Source organism: Cottoperca gobio, chromosome 14 (assembly GCF_900634415.1).
Source record: "Cottoperca gobio chromosome 14, fCotGob3.1, whole genome shotgun sequence".
NCBI lineage: Eukaryota > Metazoa > Chordata > Actinopteri > Perciformes > Bovichtidae > Cottoperca > Cottoperca gobio.
In genome coordinates this window covers 14,882,044-14,901,678 of record NC_041368.1, presented here as the reverse complement: position 1 = coordinate 14,901,678, position 19,635 = coordinate 14,882,044, and the positions used below count along the sequence as shown (strand labels likewise).

At 42.2% G+C, this 19,635-nt stretch overlaps 3 protein-coding genes across 7 annotated transcripts in view; 2 read left to right on the top strand and 1 right to left on the bottom strand.

The window, feature by feature from the left end:
* fryb (furry homolog b (Drosophila)) overlaps window positions 1-3,170 on the top strand; it is a 49,501-nt gene extending 46,331 nt beyond the window's left edge. For 4 of the 5 annotated variants that reach the window (XM_029447520.1, XM_029447521.1, XM_029447516.1 and 1 more), the window contains one exon: window positions 372-3,170. In XM_029447520.1, coding sequence (XP_029303380.1) covers window positions 372-630 — 259 coding nt within the window. In that variant the 3' untranslated portion in view covers window positions 631-3,170. The remainder of the gene's footprint in view (window positions 1-371) is intronic. The other variant, XM_029447517.1, reaches the window with a different exon arrangement.
* A 224-nt stretch (window positions 3,171-3,394) lies between these two features.
* Window positions 3,395-5,358, bottom strand: zar1l (zygote arrest 1-like). The gene is made up of 4 exons (XM_029447522.1): window positions 4,771-5,358; window positions 3,991-4,083; window positions 3,822-3,896; window positions 3,395-3,718 (listed from the first exon to the last, which is right to left on the bottom strand). Exons 1-4 carry the CDS (start codon window positions 5,335-5,337, stop codon window positions 3,575-3,577), a joined length of 879 nt encoding a protein of 292 aa, XP_029303382.1. The 5' UTR covers window positions 5,338-5,358; the 3' UTR covers window positions 3,395-3,574.
* A 1,619-nt stretch (window positions 5,359-6,977) lies between these two features.
* pds5b (PDS5 cohesin associated factor B) overlaps window positions 6,978-19,635 on the top strand; it is a 27,590-nt gene continuing 14,932 nt past the window's right edge. Inside the window, 9 exon segments of the mRNA XM_029448442.1 lie at window positions 6,978-7,109; window positions 12,700-12,826; window positions 13,278-13,355; window positions 13,357-13,482; window positions 13,778-13,864; window positions 16,105-16,202; window positions 18,270-18,396; window positions 18,745-18,825; window positions 19,394-19,534. Of these exon segments, the coding sequence (XP_029304302.1) occupies window positions 12,719-12,826; window positions 13,278-13,355; window positions 13,357-13,482; window positions 13,778-13,864; window positions 16,105-16,202; window positions 18,270-18,396; window positions 18,745-18,825; window positions 19,394-19,534 (846 nt within the window). The 5' untranslated portion in view covers window positions 6,978-7,109; window positions 12,700-12,718.

Below are 19,635 nucleotides of genomic sequence, written 5' to 3'. Positions count from 1 at the left end.
TTTGTGCTTGTATTTAATATCCTTAAGTATGGATATGTTTATGTGTGGGTATCGCAATTACTTGGAGTAGTAACATTAGTTAGAAATATACCCTTGAAGTGTTCAGTAGTGTAAGAAACTATGAGGTACATTTTGTGTTAAAGTGTTAAGTGTTAAAATAAACGGTTGCTTTATATAGCTGCAGAACTGTCTACTGTTATTGGAAAAGAATCAAAAACTAATGTATGACTCTAACCGAACATACATCAACATGACTTCACCACCTCCTTGAGCGCCCCGTCAAAAGGCCTGAACACATGCACACATGGGGCTGTCTTATATCCACCTATCATACTGACCTATCACACCTTCTTTCTTGTTTTTGTTTTCAGGAGGCAGTGGCCCCACGGTGTGTTTGGTGGCAGCTCGGAGAGCGAGGTCCAGACCTTGCTCAACGTCTACTTTCGCCACCAGACGCTGGGCCAGACGGGCACCATTGCCCTGGTTGGCTCCCGCCAGGACCTCAGCCTGATCTGCTCCAAGCTGCTGGAGCTCAACGGGGAGATCCGCGACATGATCCGCCGCGCCCAGGGTTACCGGGTCGTCACAACCTACCTCCCCGACTCCAGCGCCTCCGGGACAAGCCTCTGACAGGAGCTGAAGAGCCCCCCACCCCCTCCTTCCCCACAGTTACCCCCTCTGTCACTGCAACCATTCACCCTTCCAAAACCATCTCCACATCCCTTCTTATCTCTTACAGAGGAGGCCCAGCACCCACACACGTGGCCCCTGCCTCCTCCTGTGTATCTGCTGCCCCGGTTACACAGCTCCAGACAGATACCGGCCTGCCGCCCTGCTCAACACTAGAAGCAGAACCACATTTAGACCATGACCCAAACCTTCCTCTGCTCTCCTCATCCACATCCACTGTAGACTCTGATACCTCTTTATTTGATTTTCCCAAACCCACAGACCCGATCTCATCGCATAGCTGCTCAAACACACCACCTGTTACACTGCGGCACACACAAGAGCCAAGGAAGAGTTATCTCGATGAGAGCGCTAACCTTTATTACCCGTTTAGAGGACACTCATCACACAGTTCACCACTGTTGCATATGCACGGCGACAAACCGCTGATATCATCTCGTACATCCAACATGCTCCCGACTGTAGCCTCAGAACCCACCTTGCTCACACACTCTGACACAAACGTATCTCCCCTTCCCCCTCGGGGTTCACATCTCCCTCATTTCCCCCTCTCTCCATACAAACACTCAAGCCAATCTGCAATTTTACACCCGGGCCATGACACAGTGTTAACCCATGGCCCTGCCCCATCTTCCTCCCTTCTCCCTCCCCACCCCCACCTCCCCCTCCCTGTTCCACCGGCCCAGGAGAGGCTGCAGCATGGGGTTGTTGTTGCTCCCTCGGTGGAGCTGCTACGCCCTTATCTCGCTACCTTGGGAAGGTGGGGCACGCCGCCATGCCCCTATTAAAAGTAGGGGGGCTCCTGAATTCTGAACCTTCAGACGTCCAGACCTGAGATGTAAACTAACCATGCCAGAGGACCTAAAGAGCTTAGACTTCTATAAATCCAAATGCCTGAAACCGACTATTCCTGAGCAACCCCTCTATGTATCTTTGGAGACGACATCCCAGAGATACTTGCAGATTTTACACTTTAAAAACATTGAATCATGTCCCACACATAAAGGGATGAATCACTGAACCCACCAGATACTACAGACTGCTGCCTGCTGATAAAATCGACCTGATGTGATTCTATACAAGCGCCAACTTCGATTTACGGCTACACGTTGTGAAATTGATGTGCTTCTAGTTTAAGCCCTGCTTGATGGTCATCATTCAGCACAAAATCTATTCTGCACCTGAGGACCCGCGAAGGCTCTTAGCTTGGATTTCTAACTTGCTTCCCAGAGGAACTCGAGACCTGATTGAACTTGATTGACTGTTTGCTGCCTCCTACAGGAAGGACGTAGTGATGCTGGTAGTATCACCAGAGACAGTGAGGAAACTACCTGTGACGCTACGTAACATCGCTGGTAGAGTTTTCGCTATTGCACTAAATGGAGTTTTGGTATTAGTTTTTAAAAAGGACGTTATTGTTTGTTTTGTTACTGTGAGAAAAAAGGCTGTCACTTTTACTGAGAAGGAAAAGCTCAAAGCTGGATGAACTTTTCTCTCCTGTTGTGTCTACTGTTTTGAGATCTCCTTTGGAGGAAATTGTGCAATGCATGACCCAGTTGAATGCTTTCTACTGTACTAGTGTCTCTTTTGCCCCCTAAAAGTCTGACCTCTCCAGACTGACTGAAAGACTGATCAACAAAGAGCGGATGCAGAGTACTTAAGCGTAATTCCTCATGCTGCCCTGTTTATATTCTGTATCAGTGAACCAGCTTGTCTCCTGACTACTGTTGTAAACATTGGTAGACTAATCATGCCATTAGCCGTGCACTCCGTGGCAAGTTGTAGCATCATTAGTGAGTGTACTCACTGTATTTCTCACTGTCCTACACTGTAACACGTTGACCTTATGGGTTCACATGCCGAGCGGATGGTGCATGTACACTCAAATATTTTGTCTGTATACGAATAGTTATAGGCACACAACCATTGTAGCATATGTTTGTGTGTGTGGTTTGTAGTTACCTTACACGTAAGGGAAATGCTGACATTCAGCAGTCATTGACGTTCAAAACCTGTACTGCGCTACTACTGAAGTCCAACACTTCCTGTCGTCAGCCCTTTTCGTGACTCCCTCGTCTCTCCTCTTGCTGTACAAAATCTTTTTCCTATTTATATCTGATCAGCTATAAATCACTCATTTGACTTAGGTTTTATATTGATGTTTGTTCTCTCAAATCAAACTGCCATGCATGCATCTTCTGTGTTCTGTATGGAGTGTTTGAAATATTTATTAACAAATCATATTTTATCTGAAAGATATGTTTGTATGGAGTTACAAAAGGGAGCTTTAAGCTCATGCGGGTATGTTTTTTCTTTTGTGTGGGAGAACGTGTGCATGCCAAACAAGAAATTGCACATTTTTAAAGCTTTTTAGAAGACTGTAGTTTTTTTTTTTTTCCACTTTGTAAATACTTTTACAGCCTTTGTGAAGTTGATGCTCTGTACAAGTCAGTGTCAAAGTAAAAGACATATCAAAATTCTTTCTTGTGAATTTCACTTAAACCCTCCCTACACCACACATTTGAAACTTCGACTGACACTGAACATTTTTCTTAATTCTTTGTAAAGTCCATTTAGTATTTGTGCTAAAGGTTTCATGCATTCAAGCAGCACGAGACAAACCAAACTGAGCCGTTAAGAGCTTCAAAAAGATTGTGCTTCGTTAGAAAGGAGTGCAAAATCATTTTTAAATTAAGCTCCAGGATCAATTAAGTTCTCTTTTTTTATTAAACAAACAAAGACAGAGATAATCTACTTGCTGGTAGGAGAATATATGAATCTCTTAAAGTCTATTACTGGAGGAAACTTCAATTTGTGCCATGTACAGGTACTAGATCTCTGCAGAGTAATGGAGATTCCAGACCAAACAAACATGCAGTGCAGCTCAGACAATGTATTTGAAGCTGTAAGTGGAGTCACAGGATAACCTCATGCCCTTGCAGCGACAGCACAGGTCCTGACGGTGAGGCCTCTTCATGTTAATGTGCCTCTGCTTCTTCTCGCAGCTGCAGCAAGTCTGAGAGCAGCCCTGAGACAGAGGGGAGGAAAGTGAGCAGTAGGGGATGGTTTTGACTTTAAAAAAAAAATATATAAAATCACATTTCCTCTTTGAGAAAGTCAAGTAAATGTACCTTGCAGAGGATGGACTCCACTCTGTAGGGGTTAAACCCCACCTGACACTTCCGGCAGAGCTGCTTGTAGTACACCTGACGAGATCAAAACAGTTCATCTGAAGGTAGATTTAGCCAAACATAAATTAGTGAATGCTAAACCATAGACTTCTGTAAACAAACTACTTACCTTACTGGTTCCAGAGATGCACCACACATAAGCACTCTCCCACCGGATGTTGCACTTTTTGCAGTGGAAAAAGCCATACCTCTGCTCCAGGAACTAGAATAAAAAACTCATTTAAATGTTCAGAGATACAGTTTGTGCACAACTCGGAAAGGGAGCTTCATAAAAAAAAGTCTTCAGTGTAGTAACTGGTTTGTGACGCTGTCTTTTATGAAATCTAACCCATTTATTCCTTGGACTGCAATCTGATCACACACACAATTTTAGAGTTTGAGCTTCAGTCTTATTTTAACCTACTTAGAAATCCTATTTATGACTCATTTCATATTGCTAGTTTATTTTTTACAGCTCGTCTTAATGCCTTTGAGTCTTCAGCGCTCGTCAAAAGTTGATATAAAAAGCAGTCTTACCTTAAATATAAACGTAACATGTTTGGAGATATGCACCACTAACTCACAGAATGAATAATAAGATTAACAAAAAGGGCCTTATGGTGAGTCTTGATTACCTGATGTTGAAGCTCTGCAGGTCATGAAGAGAGCCCTTGTATCAAATCTAATGTTAAGACTTATTATCTTTTTAGTCAATTTGTGCTTCTACGCTGCAAATTCCCAAGTTAATGCATTTAAAATCAAAATACCACAGCATGTCTGGGCCTCAGTGTGGCCGAGTTAGAGAAAACGAGGACTTGATATGGACCTTATGTCTTAACAATGTTAAAATAAGTTTAGTGATCACTGGAAATGTGTGGATCAAAAAGGAGATTTCCACAGAGAAACCCACCTGAAAGTTGGACCCCTTTGAAGACCTGTGGAAAGTTGTTGTCTTGAAGTCCTTCACTGTGTCCTCCTGGTCGGTGTGATCAGTCTCATCATCCTGCTCAGACTCAACCCGTTTGCCGGTTTCTTCTTCACTGCAGAGTTTCTTCATGAAGAGCCTGCGGTCAAACACTGGCGAATAGATGGAAACGGGCCTCAGGAAGCGCAGGTTGCTCAATGGTGGCGTGCTGTACGGTGCCTTCCAGTCCGCTTTGACCAGCTCCGGGCTCTTGGGGGACTTTGAGGACAAGGAGTGTTCGCCCTCCGAGCAGAACAGCGTCTTGGGACCCAGCGAGCACTGCACCATTTTATCCACTTTGGCGTTTACTTGCACACCGCACTCTTTGGTGATTGCTTTCTTGAGTAGAGTGGGTAAACCGGAGTCGACCTGGGCCAGGATGGCCTTGCAGAGCTCCAGGTAATTGAGGCCCTGGGGAATCATGCAGCGGCCATCTCTCTTTCCCCAGCTGCTGTCCTGGGCTGGGGGAGCGCAGACATTGTACGGTTGAAACGTGGACTGGAACCCCTCCATCCTGGAGCCATGGCACCAAGCTCTCCCTGCTCACATTTAAGCAGGTGCCTTCTTGCAGCACTAATTGGTTGATTGAGAACAGGGCTGTGTGTCCTCTAATTGAGCTGCAGTTTACAGAAATGTTCAGGATTCTTCAGCTAGGTTTAAAACTGTTAAATCTATGGCGTTAGACACGGAGACATACACTCAAAATACTTCTAAATGATGTGGTCCATCCTAAATAAATAATTAATGTAATGTACTAATGTTAAGATTCAATAATAATTATATAAAATTGTAATTTCAAATTATTGGATTTAAATCAGATTATTGCATCCACATGTTCACGGTTAGGGTCTGTGTTATTTAAATGCAATACATTTTGTTACAGCCTGAAATTATATTAAATCCAGTAATATTTAGTTAAACTAAACAGAGGCAATGTGCCCACTAATCTGTAGGCCTGTACCTCAAACTATTAAACATATATATTTCAAGCATACCTATCTCTCTGATTGACTTTGAATGTATTACAAATTGTCTTTAAAGAATAGCACTTTAGATTTTTAGAGTTGTAAATCTGAAACATTATATTAGAGCGCCGCCTAGAGCCATCATATAAAGACAAAGCAAGCAGCTGATCTTTGACATATCTTTTCCTTTTTAGTTTGATGTTCTGTAAACCAGTATGGTAAGACCTTTGTAGGCATAATGGCTTAATAGCATGTGGCTTTCTCAGGATAATCAGCAATTAGCTCAGTATAATTACAAGTGTAACCAAAGTAAGTGCACCTATAGTGTAGGAGGAGGAACAGATGTTCTTGCATTGAAACGTGTAATGTGAATGAATAGGTAAGCAGGGCAAGTAAATGAAACATGAAAGGCTCCATAGCAGCATCTAAGAAGAGGCTGCATGAATAGAGGCACACTGACTTAATAAAATACCCTCTAATAGGCAGGGACACCTTTGGAATATGACTAGCACTATTGAGAAGCAGCTAAATGGATCTTTATTACAGTTTATGAATGTCAGCCTAATGATAGCTTATTATGTTTATTGTGTCCCTGTCTCATTTATGAGATCATTCTTGCACAAAAAGAAAATCTCATTTAAAAGACTGGTGGTGCGTTCATGTGCTGTCGGAATTCTGCCATTTCAATTTCAGAGCACATGAACCCAACAAGTCAGTAAATGGCACTTTGTGATGCAATATGTGCATGTTTAGCATCCTCTATATGTCTATATGTCTGTGCACACGTTACATAAATAATTAAAACACGAAATAATGCATTTAGTTTTTTCCTTAGCTTGCATCGCAACGAAAGGAACAAATATTTAAAAGGGCTATTTTTCATTTTTAAGAATTCAAACTGGTAATGTGTTATATTCTGAAGAGCACTGGGTAAACATACCCCACTTTACATGCATCACTATGGTATGTTATTCCCCCCTAAAATGTAATTGTTCATTCTCTGTAATATATGTTTAATGTAAATATTAGTAATGTTAGAATAATCTTTATAGGGGAAACTGTCTAATACACTATAGCTACTGTCCACTAAGTAAAACTTGATAATCAATAATTAAAGAAAAAAAGATTAATAATTCCAGTGAAGGTTAATACGGGTACCACTTAACGGCTTCGTGCACTTGCTCCATAGGTGGCGCTACACACTCATTGATGGTTTTCACCCATGGGCACTGAATCTACACTTATTGGCGCCATTTTGGAGCTAGGAGGGGGAAGAGAGCTGCAGAGGAGGACACGATTGATCACAATTCACCGTAACAGGTAAGAAAATGCACAAATAATCTAATATTTTTGATTGAAATGTAGGAATATGTTCAGGTGCTGCTGCGAACAGCGAGGTATAAGCCAGGATGTATCCGCGGAGTATCCAGGTTTCCAGCGCTAATAGGCGGAGCGCAGCCCGCCTTGCTCGCCTGTGTTCTCGGCAGCCGTGTCCGATTCACAGCGCTGGCTGACCTGGTCCTGCGGCGCAAAATGGTTAGCTCGTAGAATACTAGCCCGTTTGCTAGGCTCAATGCCCCAGCAGCATTAGCAAACAATGACCCGGCGTGGCTGTATTACTGAGGTCGGGATATTTATAACGATAAAACGATAGTTCGCCGGGATGTTTTGTTCAGTGCAACGTTACTATCTGTCCGCCCTCTGTCACTGAGATTGCTGCTAACGTTAGCTCGGGTACGCTAGCCAGTGTTGTCGCTAGCGAGATGTGCATACCAGCTAGCTGACGGCAGCTAACTAGATTAGCCACGGTCAACATTACGGCAACAAGGCAGTCTGGCTATATCTTAGTCCCTGGCCTTGACATGCTGTGGTACCATAACAATAAGCACCTCTATTCATAACATGTTGCCCCCTCTATCCGCTAACTAATGTTAACTCGTAGTAGTAATCCGGTGGCTTTTGCAATGCTAATTTATTTTCGTTGTGACTCCTATTATGATGAGCTACTTGTACAAGGGGCATTGCTATTTTTATTGCAGACATCGTCTCGCAGCGTAAATGGTATATTTCGTTGTTAATCAGCTCCATAATTAATAACATTTGCCAGATATACGAGCAATGTGTTACTCTTGGAAAACTCCCCTGGTTTCATGCACACTTAATGTTATTAATATTAGCAAACGACCAAAGGCTTTGAGTAGCAGCTGCAGAAATTCTCAAAGCAGGAGGAGTTATTTATAAAATTGGACACTGCATGTTGTTTTATAAGAGTTGGGACAGTCACCTCCAGGCTGCTGCAGTGCATTTGTTCTGACAGCTATCAGCCTGTGATTGTTGAATCAATGTTGTCACCATCAACACTGCGGATCAGTTATGTAAGAAGTCTCTGAAATATCTGATTGTATGGCCCTATAATAAGTATTGTGGCTCCTAGAAAGTTTTTTCATTAGGGTGTGTGACCATAACACACTTAAAATCAGGTCAGTACTGTTCAAAATAACTTATACAATTATTGTTTCAGCTTATGTTCTTGCTTTTTATCTTTTTTTTAAATGGCTACGCACAAAATTACATGCACCAGTGTTTCGTCACTTTGTAGCCGTTTTGTTTGGAGTAAAATGTTGTTTGTTTGGTAATTAGTTTGTCCCCTTTCTAGATCAAATTTACAACTAAGAGGAAAACTGCAAACTCATGTTTGGTCAAATTCTTGCCCTACATAAAAAAAAGCCACAAGTCTATTCTCCAGTTTGTTTCTGTGATGCTTGCTTGTGAATGGATAGAGAGGAAGGAAACTTCTGCACTGGCTAATAACATGACATGTGATTTAGGAGTGGTTGGTAGATGACCTGTCATATGGCGTCTTTGACTGTTCACTCTAACCTCCCTGTCTCATTCTCATAACCTTTGGACTAAGTTCAAACCCTCCTTCTCTGTGTCGTTGTTGTTTCTGGCCGGCCTTCACTGGTTGAGATTTGGCAGAGACGTGGCTCAGTTCAGAAAATGTCTTATTTAGTTTCATTTGGGAAAAACCAAACTCTTTGACAGTGCTTCCCTGTTCAGTCGGTTTCCCTCCCTTTGGGTTTGTGTGTGCCTACGTGTAGGTCGGTGAGTTCACCCTTATTACCAGCTGGTGTCCCGTCCTTCCTCTGTTTGCTGACGGTCACTCTCTTCCCTGTGATCACCCACATGGTTAAAACACAGGGTGTCTGTGTCAAGATTCATATTAGGTTAGGAGAGCTGCTCTGAGTCTTCATATTTCTGCTGGCAGCTGTGATGAAGGGGTAAAGTGGGGAGAGCAGAAGCAGAAGACGGGTAGAAAACCGTCAGTGGGGGGGGGGGGGGGAGGGGGGAATGTGTTTTACTGCGATACACCAGTACTGAGTTGACAGTTGCGCATGTTCAAGAGGTTTCGTGTTGCCTGTGTGTGATTATTACCTGCTATTCAAAGTGAAAAATTCCCAGGTGGATGGTACCCAGACAGACCCCCCTCAGGTCAAGAAATACTCTAAACCGATTGGCTGCCAGAGCTCTGTGTGTCAGTGTGGTAGACCAAGAGAGAGAGATGAACTCAAATTTGGCAGCAGCTGTCGGGTGGAAAAGAAGGTCAGAATCGAGCAATTTGGCAGCCTGCCAGTGTCCAGTGTGCGTGCGCTTGGCCCTGCTAGCATTTCTGTGCTCATGTGTGTGTTTATAAAAGCTCAATTACAGCTGCACATTGTTTGGTTGTTATTCAAAACTCAGTTTTGCGGTCTGGCCTCTAAATCAAACCCAGCATGCGCTTTTTGTCAGACGGCAGACCTACTGACCCAGACTGCTTCATAATAATCAATTCTCCTTCAGGGGTAAAAAATAAATAAAAAGGTAACATAAATAAGTCACAGACGAGACCGTAGTTATAGAGGAAACATTAAATGTGCATTTATTGAACTCTTTTAGTAACGGGATATGTGTGCAGTGATTAATTTTTTTTTATTTTTTTGAAAGTTAGTATGAGCTTGTTTTGCCGAGTCCACTGGAGAGGTGGGTTTTGTTGAATGATATATCGGAGCACGGCAGGAAGACATGTTTATGTCCAGAAACCTCAATGACTGCTGGATACCACATTACAGACAACTCTGGTTCTTTTACTTACCAGTGAAAGCAGGTAGTATGGCAGACAAAGTGACGACATTTACATTGCGGCAAGTGCTGTCTTTGCACTGTGGTGCCGAACTACGTACAGAAATCTGAGAGGACGATGGATCAATCCGTCCAATATCTGTCTTTTCATATAGTCTTGACTTTCTGTCATTCAGGATTTGTCAGACACCAAGTCGTGCAATTCACACTTCACTACTGCTTTCTATGAAATGACACCAATTTGCCCCTCTGCAGCATTATACTCCAGTTATATCTCAAGGGTCAAAGCGTTTGGTTAAAATGAGATGACATGTTTGTTACTGATTAAAATTGAACAGGGCTGCTGGTCGTGGAGAAGAAAGAGCATGTTTGTTGTTTAAAATATAGTAGTTTGCATGGCGTGCACATGCTTGTATAAACAAGTGCCACATTTTATTATTGAAATACTGAGTATGACAGTGTTATGGTCAGTTAATACAAATAAAGTAAAGCAATGTAGGGCTGCAACTATTTATTGGCTTCCTTTATCGATTATTCTGCAATTGTTTTGTTCTGTGTGTGTGTGTGTGTGTGTGTGTGTGTGTGTGTGTGTGTGTGTGTGTGTGTGTGTGTGTGTGTGTGTGTGTGTGTGTGTGTGTGTGTGTGTGTGTGTGTGTGTGTGTGTGAACACATTCGATCAACATGTTTCCAATAAGAAGTGTCCAAATCCCTGATTGCTAACAGCACATGCTCAAACTTTCTTCTGTACGATGCACTTCATCAGCCTCACAAACCAACCGTTGGTGAATTTGATGCTTAACACCTCAGCCAACCATTTCCTGTGGGAAATACCCGCAGCACATGTCGCATAACAGTTGCTCATTGTTTGACACTTTTACAATGTGGTTTATGTTCATGACTCACAAAATGTCTTGATGTGTTATAGCATAATTATTGCCATTGATTAATCAGCGATCTGATTTCGCCACTTGTGGTGGCCTTTTATAACATGGGCTCTGATCGCTTGACACAAAAAAATGTAACACATAATTCTTTAGTCTATGAAATTGCTCATCACGGTTTCCCAGCGGCAACTTGCTTGTTTTTATCTGATCAAAACCAAACGACTTTCAGTTTGTTTTATTTTATTTGTTGGAAATGACTCTTATCAATATAGTTTTAGTTTTTACTGCAAACTATTTATAATTTAATCAAGAAAATAATAGGCATATTATTCGTTAATGATTGTTGTTAGTTGCAGCCCGTCTTAAAATATTTATACGATGTGCAATGTGAGACCGTTTGACATGACACAATCAGCTGTGACTGTGACAGTGGAGCTAGTCGTCCACTAACCACAGGGTTGTCAGTTTAATCCCCGGCTCCATGACAGGGTCTCGCGTGGTAGCTTGCTTCCACTGGGGATGTGAATTGGCCGCAAAGCACTTTGTGTAAAAGTGGCATATAAATGTAGCCATTTGCAAATGTTTTCTCTAGAGAAATCATTGTGGCCCTGATGCTCTTATCGAGTTACAGAAGCGCCGCTGCAGAGTGACTTTCCAGAGGTTTTCTTTTCACTCGCAATCTTTGGCCGAGTACAGTCGCATTAACCAGACGACAGACAACCGTTTTATTTTAGCCAATGTGTGAATAGTGTGAATTAGCTGCAGCTTATATATTGAATTAAATAAATGTTATGTTTTTGGTTTTGCACAATGTGTAAAATGTCTACATGGGGAGTTGGATGCATAACATGGTTATTTTCAGTCAAGTAAGGTATATGATGACTGGCTACATGAACAGTTTTGAGTCACATCCGTCATGTAAACTGTGGCGTAAATAGTTGAGGAAACTAGCAGGTAAAGAAACCACGACATGACGCTGGAGGAAAGTATTGTTTGTGTTAATGGGGCTTTTCCGAGCCTATAACTGAGGCACTATGTTTGAGGTACTTTATTAGATGTATATAGTCTTCAAAGACTACGTTCAGCATACTTACTGTTATAATCTAAACTCCTGGGGAGTTCTCAAATTCTATCCTTGTTGCTGTAATTAATGCACTGCTGCATTAAATGCTTTAGATACTTTATGAACCTCCAATATAAAGTATCAAGTTTTATTCATTTATTTAAATCATTCGCACGCCCAATCCACCACCATGCAGACTTTAGTATATTCATGAGCTATGAGTCAGGCTGTAGTGCGTCTGGCGGAGTAAGTTGTTGGAGGTCATATTCCCCGATGGACACGTTTCTACCTCTGTCTTTTAATGGACAAAAAGCAGCGGCAAGTTGAGACGGGTCAGTTTAGTAGCGTTGCCAAGGAGCAGTTTAAAGTGCAGCATGGAGGATTTTAGCCACGAGCGCAGTGTACTAAATTGAAAGTCGTAGCACATTTTGCGTCATGTGAATGTCCTACGCATGAATTGGGTGTAATCCTTGACAGGCTACAGCCGTGGTAATGAAATGTGGAACGCAATGGTGGCAGCAGCTCGCGGTGAGAAGTGCGCCTGCTCTCTGAATACAGCAATTTCATCCCCGATTCAGCTTGTAGAAAACCATTACTGTGCTGTGAATACCTCGCTGAATATTTCAGAAGTCTCTATCGCAGACTTCTTTCAAAGCCTTGAAGGATTGAAAATATTTGCCTTTGGGTTCCAAATAGATAACAATGTTCCTTTTTTATTATTATTATTATTATTGCTTTTTATGTGTTGAAGTTCAGCAATTCTTCAAAGTTTTATGTTGTTAGTCTCTCTCTATGTTCTCTGTCTCACCTAATTTCTAACAAATGTTTCTTTCTCTTTCCTCAGGCAGTGAGAGCTAAAGAGAATGGCTCACTCTAAAGCTCGAGTCACAGATGGGAAGGTGACCTACCCCCCGGGGGTCAAGGAGATCTCTGACAAAATCTCCAAAGAGGAAATGGTCCGCAGGCTCAAGGTCAGTGTCTGCCGCGTCTCCTCTGTTCACCGTGTGGTCGCACAGGTCGTGGGGGAATTCTCAGGCTTCTCAATATAATATTGTCACAATACTGAAGCCATAATGGTGTCATTATGTAGTTATTGTTTTACAACAGCTAACATATGTTTTTAATTGTTAGTATAGTAATAATTACATTTTTAGATTTAGAAGATTTTGAAAGTTTTACTTTAGTTTTTTTTTTAAACGTATGCGTCATTTGCTAGAATTGATTTATTAAATATTACTGATATATTATTGAAAGATTAATTGTTTGAATTTAGATTGATGGTACGGAGGGACTTTAGACTTCATTGTTTTGGATTGATTGCACACTTGAGTTAGTTGAAAACTAGAAGCTATTTAGTCAACCCAACCACTAACCTCCCCCCCCCCCCCACACACACACACACACACACACACACACTGCCAGATGGTTGTGAAGACCTTCATGGACATGGACCAGGACTCTGAAGAAGAGAAGGAGCTGTACCTGAACCTGGCCCTCCATCCTGGCCTCAGATTTCTTCCTCAAACATCCAGACAAGGACGTGCGTCTGCTTGTGGCCTGCTGCCTGGCAGACATATTCAGGATTTACGCCCCAGAGGCGCCGTACACCTCCCCAGATAAACTCAAGGTGAGATGATGACGATTTTTTGCTCCGGCAAATAAAACCAAATACTGCAGAATTGCATCACTCCACCAGGATTACTCACTGTTTTTGTTTTAATTACATAACCCTGTTGCGGTATTCATTGAGCAACCTTTTTTTTTAAGTTGGCCTGAATTTTGACTTGACACCACTCGCACCTTTTTTATAGAGCTTCTAAAGACAAGCAGTTTATCAGACACACACACACACACACACACACACACACACACACATCAGCGTTCCGTAACTAAAATAAGTGTTTTTTTTCTCTCGTCTCCAGGACATCTTCATGTTCATCACAAGACAGCTCAAAGGACTGGAGGACACTAAAAGCGCTCAGTTCAACAGATACTTCTACCTGCTTGAGGTATGTGACTGTGACTCTGTGTGTGTGTGACTAGAATCCCCCATCTTGCTTTCAACAAGTATCTACGGGTGTAAATAATTAAAACTCAAACTCAACTTTGTAGAGGGGGCAGGACGCCCTAATTGATGCTCGCAGCATGTAGCTACAGCGTGAAAATGAATTGTTTTAATGTGTCTGGTACATAGAAATAACAGGTGTAGCAAACTTACAGCTGTGTCATGCCAGTTCTGTTTACCATTACTGGTACCATGAAGTACCAGGTGAAAGCCAGGGTTAGCACGGGCTAAAAGGAGAAGCTTACTTCCATATGTTTTGACATTTGCTCGTTGCTAATAAAGATAACGTTGAGGGATAAAAAGGTTCGATAAGAGATTTGTAAGCGTTGGATCAAAGCTGGGTATTTTGCCAGCTGGGATCTGGCTATTGGAACATTTTATCAGTTCTGCACACAAACGCTGAGCGGAGACCTTTCGGTGAAGTAGGAGGCATCTTGTGTCCAGCAATAAACTTTTGAATCAACAATATTTGGGTATTCATATCTTGAAAATGAGGGTGGGGGGAGTAAATGTAAAATAAAATAATAAGAAAATAAAAAAAGTATATGGGAAATTGGACCAAGCAGAATGATTTGTCTTAAAACATGTCTGTAAGGCATCTTTAAGCTGAGCCAAACGTATCCAAACCGTCATTATGAAACAGAATTTCAGAAAGGTACGTTTATGAAATACCCCTCTGGATGTTTTTGGGTTCGATGCAATTTGTAACAGATTACTCGGGCATGTAAACATTTCTCTACTTTTGTTTTTCACTGTAAACAAACTTGCACATTGTATTTTGCACTGCTGATTAACATTTAGATGGTTTTGAATATTATTTGTTCTCTTGTATTTGAAGTAATCTACTGTCAGTCTTTTATTAAAACTTTAAATAAATGGTAACTGGGGATTTACTCACACGGTTAATGTGAATAACTAAAACCTGAGAGACTTCAGTTGGTTTATGTCTTGTTGAAATAATGGCTCATTGCCAGTTATGTTTTGTCTTAATTCATTTTAATTTCACATAGTATTTGACTTCTTGTCTTCTGAATACATATAATAATGTGTGTGTGTGTGTGTATTCAAGATCTTATGCAACTGTATTTTAAATAAATGATGTTGAGGGCGAGTGTAGGGACGCAAAGGAGGAAGCGGTGGTGATGGAACGACAGAACAGAAGCTTATAGAAAGCATCTATATCTGCAGCGATCTGGCACGCTTGTTTTTCTTCTCCTTCAGGCTGCAGCAGACTCTCAGTCTGAACTCCCTAAAATAGATGATAATAAATGTTGTATGACTATCCTAAATGAATCAGTACTTTTAGGATCCTTTTTGAAGAGTATGTTACTCTGAAATCCAAACCATTAACGAAGAACATCAGTCTTCATTATTTGTTTTTGACTTTTTCTTTCGGTTCTTTTTTGGTCCCTGATGAAATCAAAGGACAAGTTGAGTCTAATTGGAAGCAAAAATATTTTTTTTGCAAGTTGATTATAATTAGGATTGTGATTTGAAAAAGCCAGTGTTATAAACGGGGCATTATTGGACAATCGGAAGCAATTGTGAGACTCACAGTTGTAATGATATTAATTGCTGTTCACTTCATGCAACAGCAGTGAAGTCCAAATGAATAGCTACAGTTGCTATTAAGAGTATATAAGAAGTTATATTTGTTGGGCTTTTTATGCCTTTAATGATAGTGAGATGTAGAATGTGAAAGGGGGAGAGAGAAGACAACATACAGCAAATGGCCACGGGTCGGTGAGCTACCGGGGTGAGCTACCGGGGTGAGCCCTACATTGTTTAATTTAAAGTGGAATGGAAACCTTAACTAATCTTACACACAACCAGGTAACATTATGATCTCTGAAAAGCATTATAATGAATGCTTACAGAGGCATCACATCACCTGACTGTAATGTAGTAATAATAATAATAATAAATTGTATTTATAAAGCGCCTTTCAAAGCTAAAAGCAATCTCAAGGCGCTATCGAACCTGTAAGTGCTGGATGTGTAAATACTTTATAAAAACTTTATAAGCGATATGTCAATGCTGTGTTCACAACTTGTTTCCGCTGCCCCCTAGTGGCCAAGAAAATCGGTCATTGCCCATTTTAAAGGGAAAATAGCACATTCTTCTGAAACCTTCCTAGTTTGCATCTGCAGTGTCACTAACATCCTGCCTCCTCTCTTTGTTCAGAACATAGCCTGGGTGAAGTCCTACAATATTTGCTTTGAGCTTGAAGACAGCAATGAGATATTCACCCAGCTTTACCGAACACTCTTCCAGGTCATCAAGTAAGTCCTTTTTAAGTACCTAAATGTCATTGTTAATATTTGTGTTTCCATATTTGTCATGGTGGTGTTCATCTTTTATTATTCAAAATTCCCTCCTTTTGTTCGTTTGCGGCAGCACTTAAAGGTTCAATGTAATTCTGAGCTACCTGCTAATAGAAATACGAGTAGAAGGCAGTATTTCACCTCCAAACTGGGTCCATATAATCTCTAATGTTTATATTTTAGGTATAGTAGTTTGGCGTATTTATTATATTCTAATTTATTCTTTATATTGTGTATTGCATGTACTCTTGTGTAATGTCAGAAAACACAGCTGATCCCTGTTGTGTTCACTGGGGCACTAATGTTAAGCGGGGCTGTAGTCCGTGTAACGTTACGCTAGTTTGTTTATTGGACTAAATCCAAAGTGGCAGAGACTAGAAAAACGACCCGCATATTCGTCTCATCTTCCCGGTGGCGGCGCAGCCGGGAGAGCAGCCCGCCGGGGGAGGAGAGAGGTCGGCTGAGCCGCCACTCGGCAGCCTCAGATGCCAAAGAGACTTGAGCTCAGCCAGAACAAGCCCCAGCGCCTGCAGTCACCGCGGGCTGCTGGACCTGAGTAACAGCAGCAACAGAGAGTTTGCAGTTCCCCGGTGCTGTGGCTGAACTCGAGCTAACTGCTAATTGTTTCCCCGGGCTACCGATAGCTCTCGTCCGGCGAAACAGTCTCCTGGCAGCTGTGAGGACCAGGAGAGGGTGCGGGTGCTTTTCTTGTTTTTGCCACTTTGAAAGTAATCCCACAAACAAACTATAAAACAGATAGGGAACATGGCTGTAATATTTACAAGCGAGTCTCGGCAGCTGTACTTCTTCTCCCTCTGGTCTGAGGGCAGACTGGCGCTACAGCGACTCACTATCGCCGGAGGTGCGGATTCTATTTAGTTTCCTCTCCTCTCCTTTCCTCCGATCTGACTGTAGGTGTGTGTGTGTGTGTGTGTGTGTGTGTGTGTGTGTGTGTGTGTGTGTGTGTGTGTGTGTGTGTGTGTGTGTGTGTGTGTGTGTGTGTGTGTGTGTGTGTGTGTGTGTGTGTGTGTGTGTGTGTGTGTGTGTGTGTGCACACGCGCCGGGTGCGAAACCCCGCCCTTCGCAAAACAGAGTGGAGGCGAGAATGTGAATGCGCAAAGTAGACGGTACACACTGAAATGTGCACATCAATTAGATAAATAACATAAGCGTTTAGTTTATTTAATAAAAGAGACCTGTTCAATGTGAAGAGTGAGTTGTGAATATAAAAAAACATAAACCTTGAATTTCAAAGGGGGGGGGGGGGCGCTCCTAAAACACTGCTTACACATTGAATCTTTAATGTCAGAAATGAGCCCTTGTAGCACCTTTAACACCTCAATGTGTCTCTACTGCGACATGGTGAAACAGTCTGGTTGTTTCTCTTAGCCCTCCCTCCTCTCGTCCCTCCTTACCCAGCTCTCGATTTCACTCTGCTGAACACAACCTTGAGGGCTGAATTCTGCAGTACAGAATTTGGCTCTTTGCCATTGGAACACAATTGCGGTTGTTTCTGTTAAAGTTGTGCCAGCACAATGCTTTCTTTGATTATATAGGAAGAATGTAAAGAGCTCTGCTTGAAATATTTGCAGTGAATTACAAGGTGTGTGTGCGTGCGTGTGTGACAGTGAATGGGAGGTAATGAGACTAGTAATGCCTCGCAGCGTTGAAGACTGCAGTCGCTGAGATACAAATCTAGGTAATGAGCGCTGTCTCCTGCTGTAATGCAGATCATTTCGATCTACATCTAAAGCAAGTACACCCACCCTCTGTGTGATCAGTGCATCGCAGTCTGTCTGTGTGAGGACAGTTCGTTTTCAAGACGAGAGATTCAGCAAGTGAAAAACATGAAACCTACAAAATGCCTGCTGTCGGCAAAGTAAACAAAGGAACATCTGACATTTTGATTAAACCCAGTCCATTTGAAGTCGCTGCCGCCAATAGGATTGTGGAATATTATAATTGCATGACTTATTAAATATATCATTTTTGACCTTTTTGTCTCCTCTTGCCCTGTTTCCATAGCAACGGACACAACCAGAAGGTGCACATGCACATGGTGGACCTGATGAGCTCCATCATCTGCGAGGGAGACACTGTTTCACAGGAGCTCCTGGACACGGTGTTGGTCAACCTGGTGCCAGCACACAAGGTACGTGCACAAAGTATAGACGTACAAGCACGATCACAGAAGCAACATGCATTCACGTATACAGACGCATGGTCACACAATGAATGTTGATACAAGTAGAGCAGCTCAGTAACTGGCTGAATGGAGTTGTCAGTACATCGTTTTCCATACCCTGCAATTCAATGAGACCCCTGCAGGCGAGAAGAGGTAAAGCACTATAAGACTTTGTGCACATCTTTGTGTGGAAAAACAAGAAATGATGGAGTACACCCTTATTTTTCACATCATATGTAGTTTTTGTCATCTGTCTGAACATGTTCTCTGACCCGCCGCTGTTTTAATTCACCACTTGTTTTTCCGTCTGTCTAGAATTTGAATAAACAAGCGTATGACCTGGCCAAAGCTCTGCTGAAGAGGACTGCGCAGGCGATTGAACCGTACATCACCAATGTAAGAATAAATGTTTGACACACTCTTGTTTATTTGTTTGCCTTTCCCCTTTTATATCTATGGCTGGATGGGTTTTCTGCACTGGACACATGGTAGTTATGTACACCGTGTAATAGTCATAAAGCTCAGATATGACACTTGATAGAGCTGTGATACAGTTGATACTGTGGCTTCAAAGTTTGTTTGGCGTAGCTTAATAAGAAGAGCACGATAGAAGCACTGCCAGCGTGTTTGATCCAGGCCCAGCCATGCTAGAAATGTCTTGGCACCGCGAGAGGTTTGTATCCTGGCAAATGATGCGTTGGACATTAAAAGCCGCTGTTGAACATAAAACATTTGAGGCATCCAGACATTTGTGCTGAGGCTCACATCGTACACATGCAGCTTCAGTGTCGTAAACTCAGATTTAACTGAGGAGTGGAATAGTCCCACAACTGGAGGTGTGTGAAACACCGAATCCACAACGCGTCAGAGATGAGTTGCAAGCACCATGTAAGGATTCCCCCCCCCCCCCCCACGTATGTGATATCAGTAACCATTGTTCCTCCCTCTCTGTCCTCTTCATCAGTTCTTCAACCTGGTGCTGATGCTAGGAAAAACCTCAGTCAGCGATCTGTCGGAGCACGTGTTCGACCTCATCTTGGAGCTCTACAACATAGACAGCCACCTGCTGCTCTCAGTGCTGCCACAGCTCGAGTTTAAGCTCAAGGTATAGAAAACTAAATCCCTCCTTCAGTTAAACATTGATTGTTTATTGATGTTTTTGCAACATTTGTCCTTTTCATGTTGTTACTGTAATTGTTTTGTGCA

Bases quoted from the DNA above. Each gene is read 5' to 3' on its own strand.
- zar1l (XM_029447522.1), bottom strand. From the start codon at position 5,337: ATGGAGGGGTTCCAGTCCACGTTTCAACCGTACAATGTCTGCGCTCCC. The intron at 4,084-4,770 runs GTGGGTTTCTCT...TTTTTATTCTAG, and splicing joins CAAAGGGGTCCAACTTTCAG to TTCCTGGAGCAGAGGTATGG. The intron at 3,897-3,990 runs GTAAGTAGTTTG...TGATCTCGTCAG, and splicing joins GCATCTCTGGAACCAGTAAG to GTGTACTACAAGCAGCTCTG.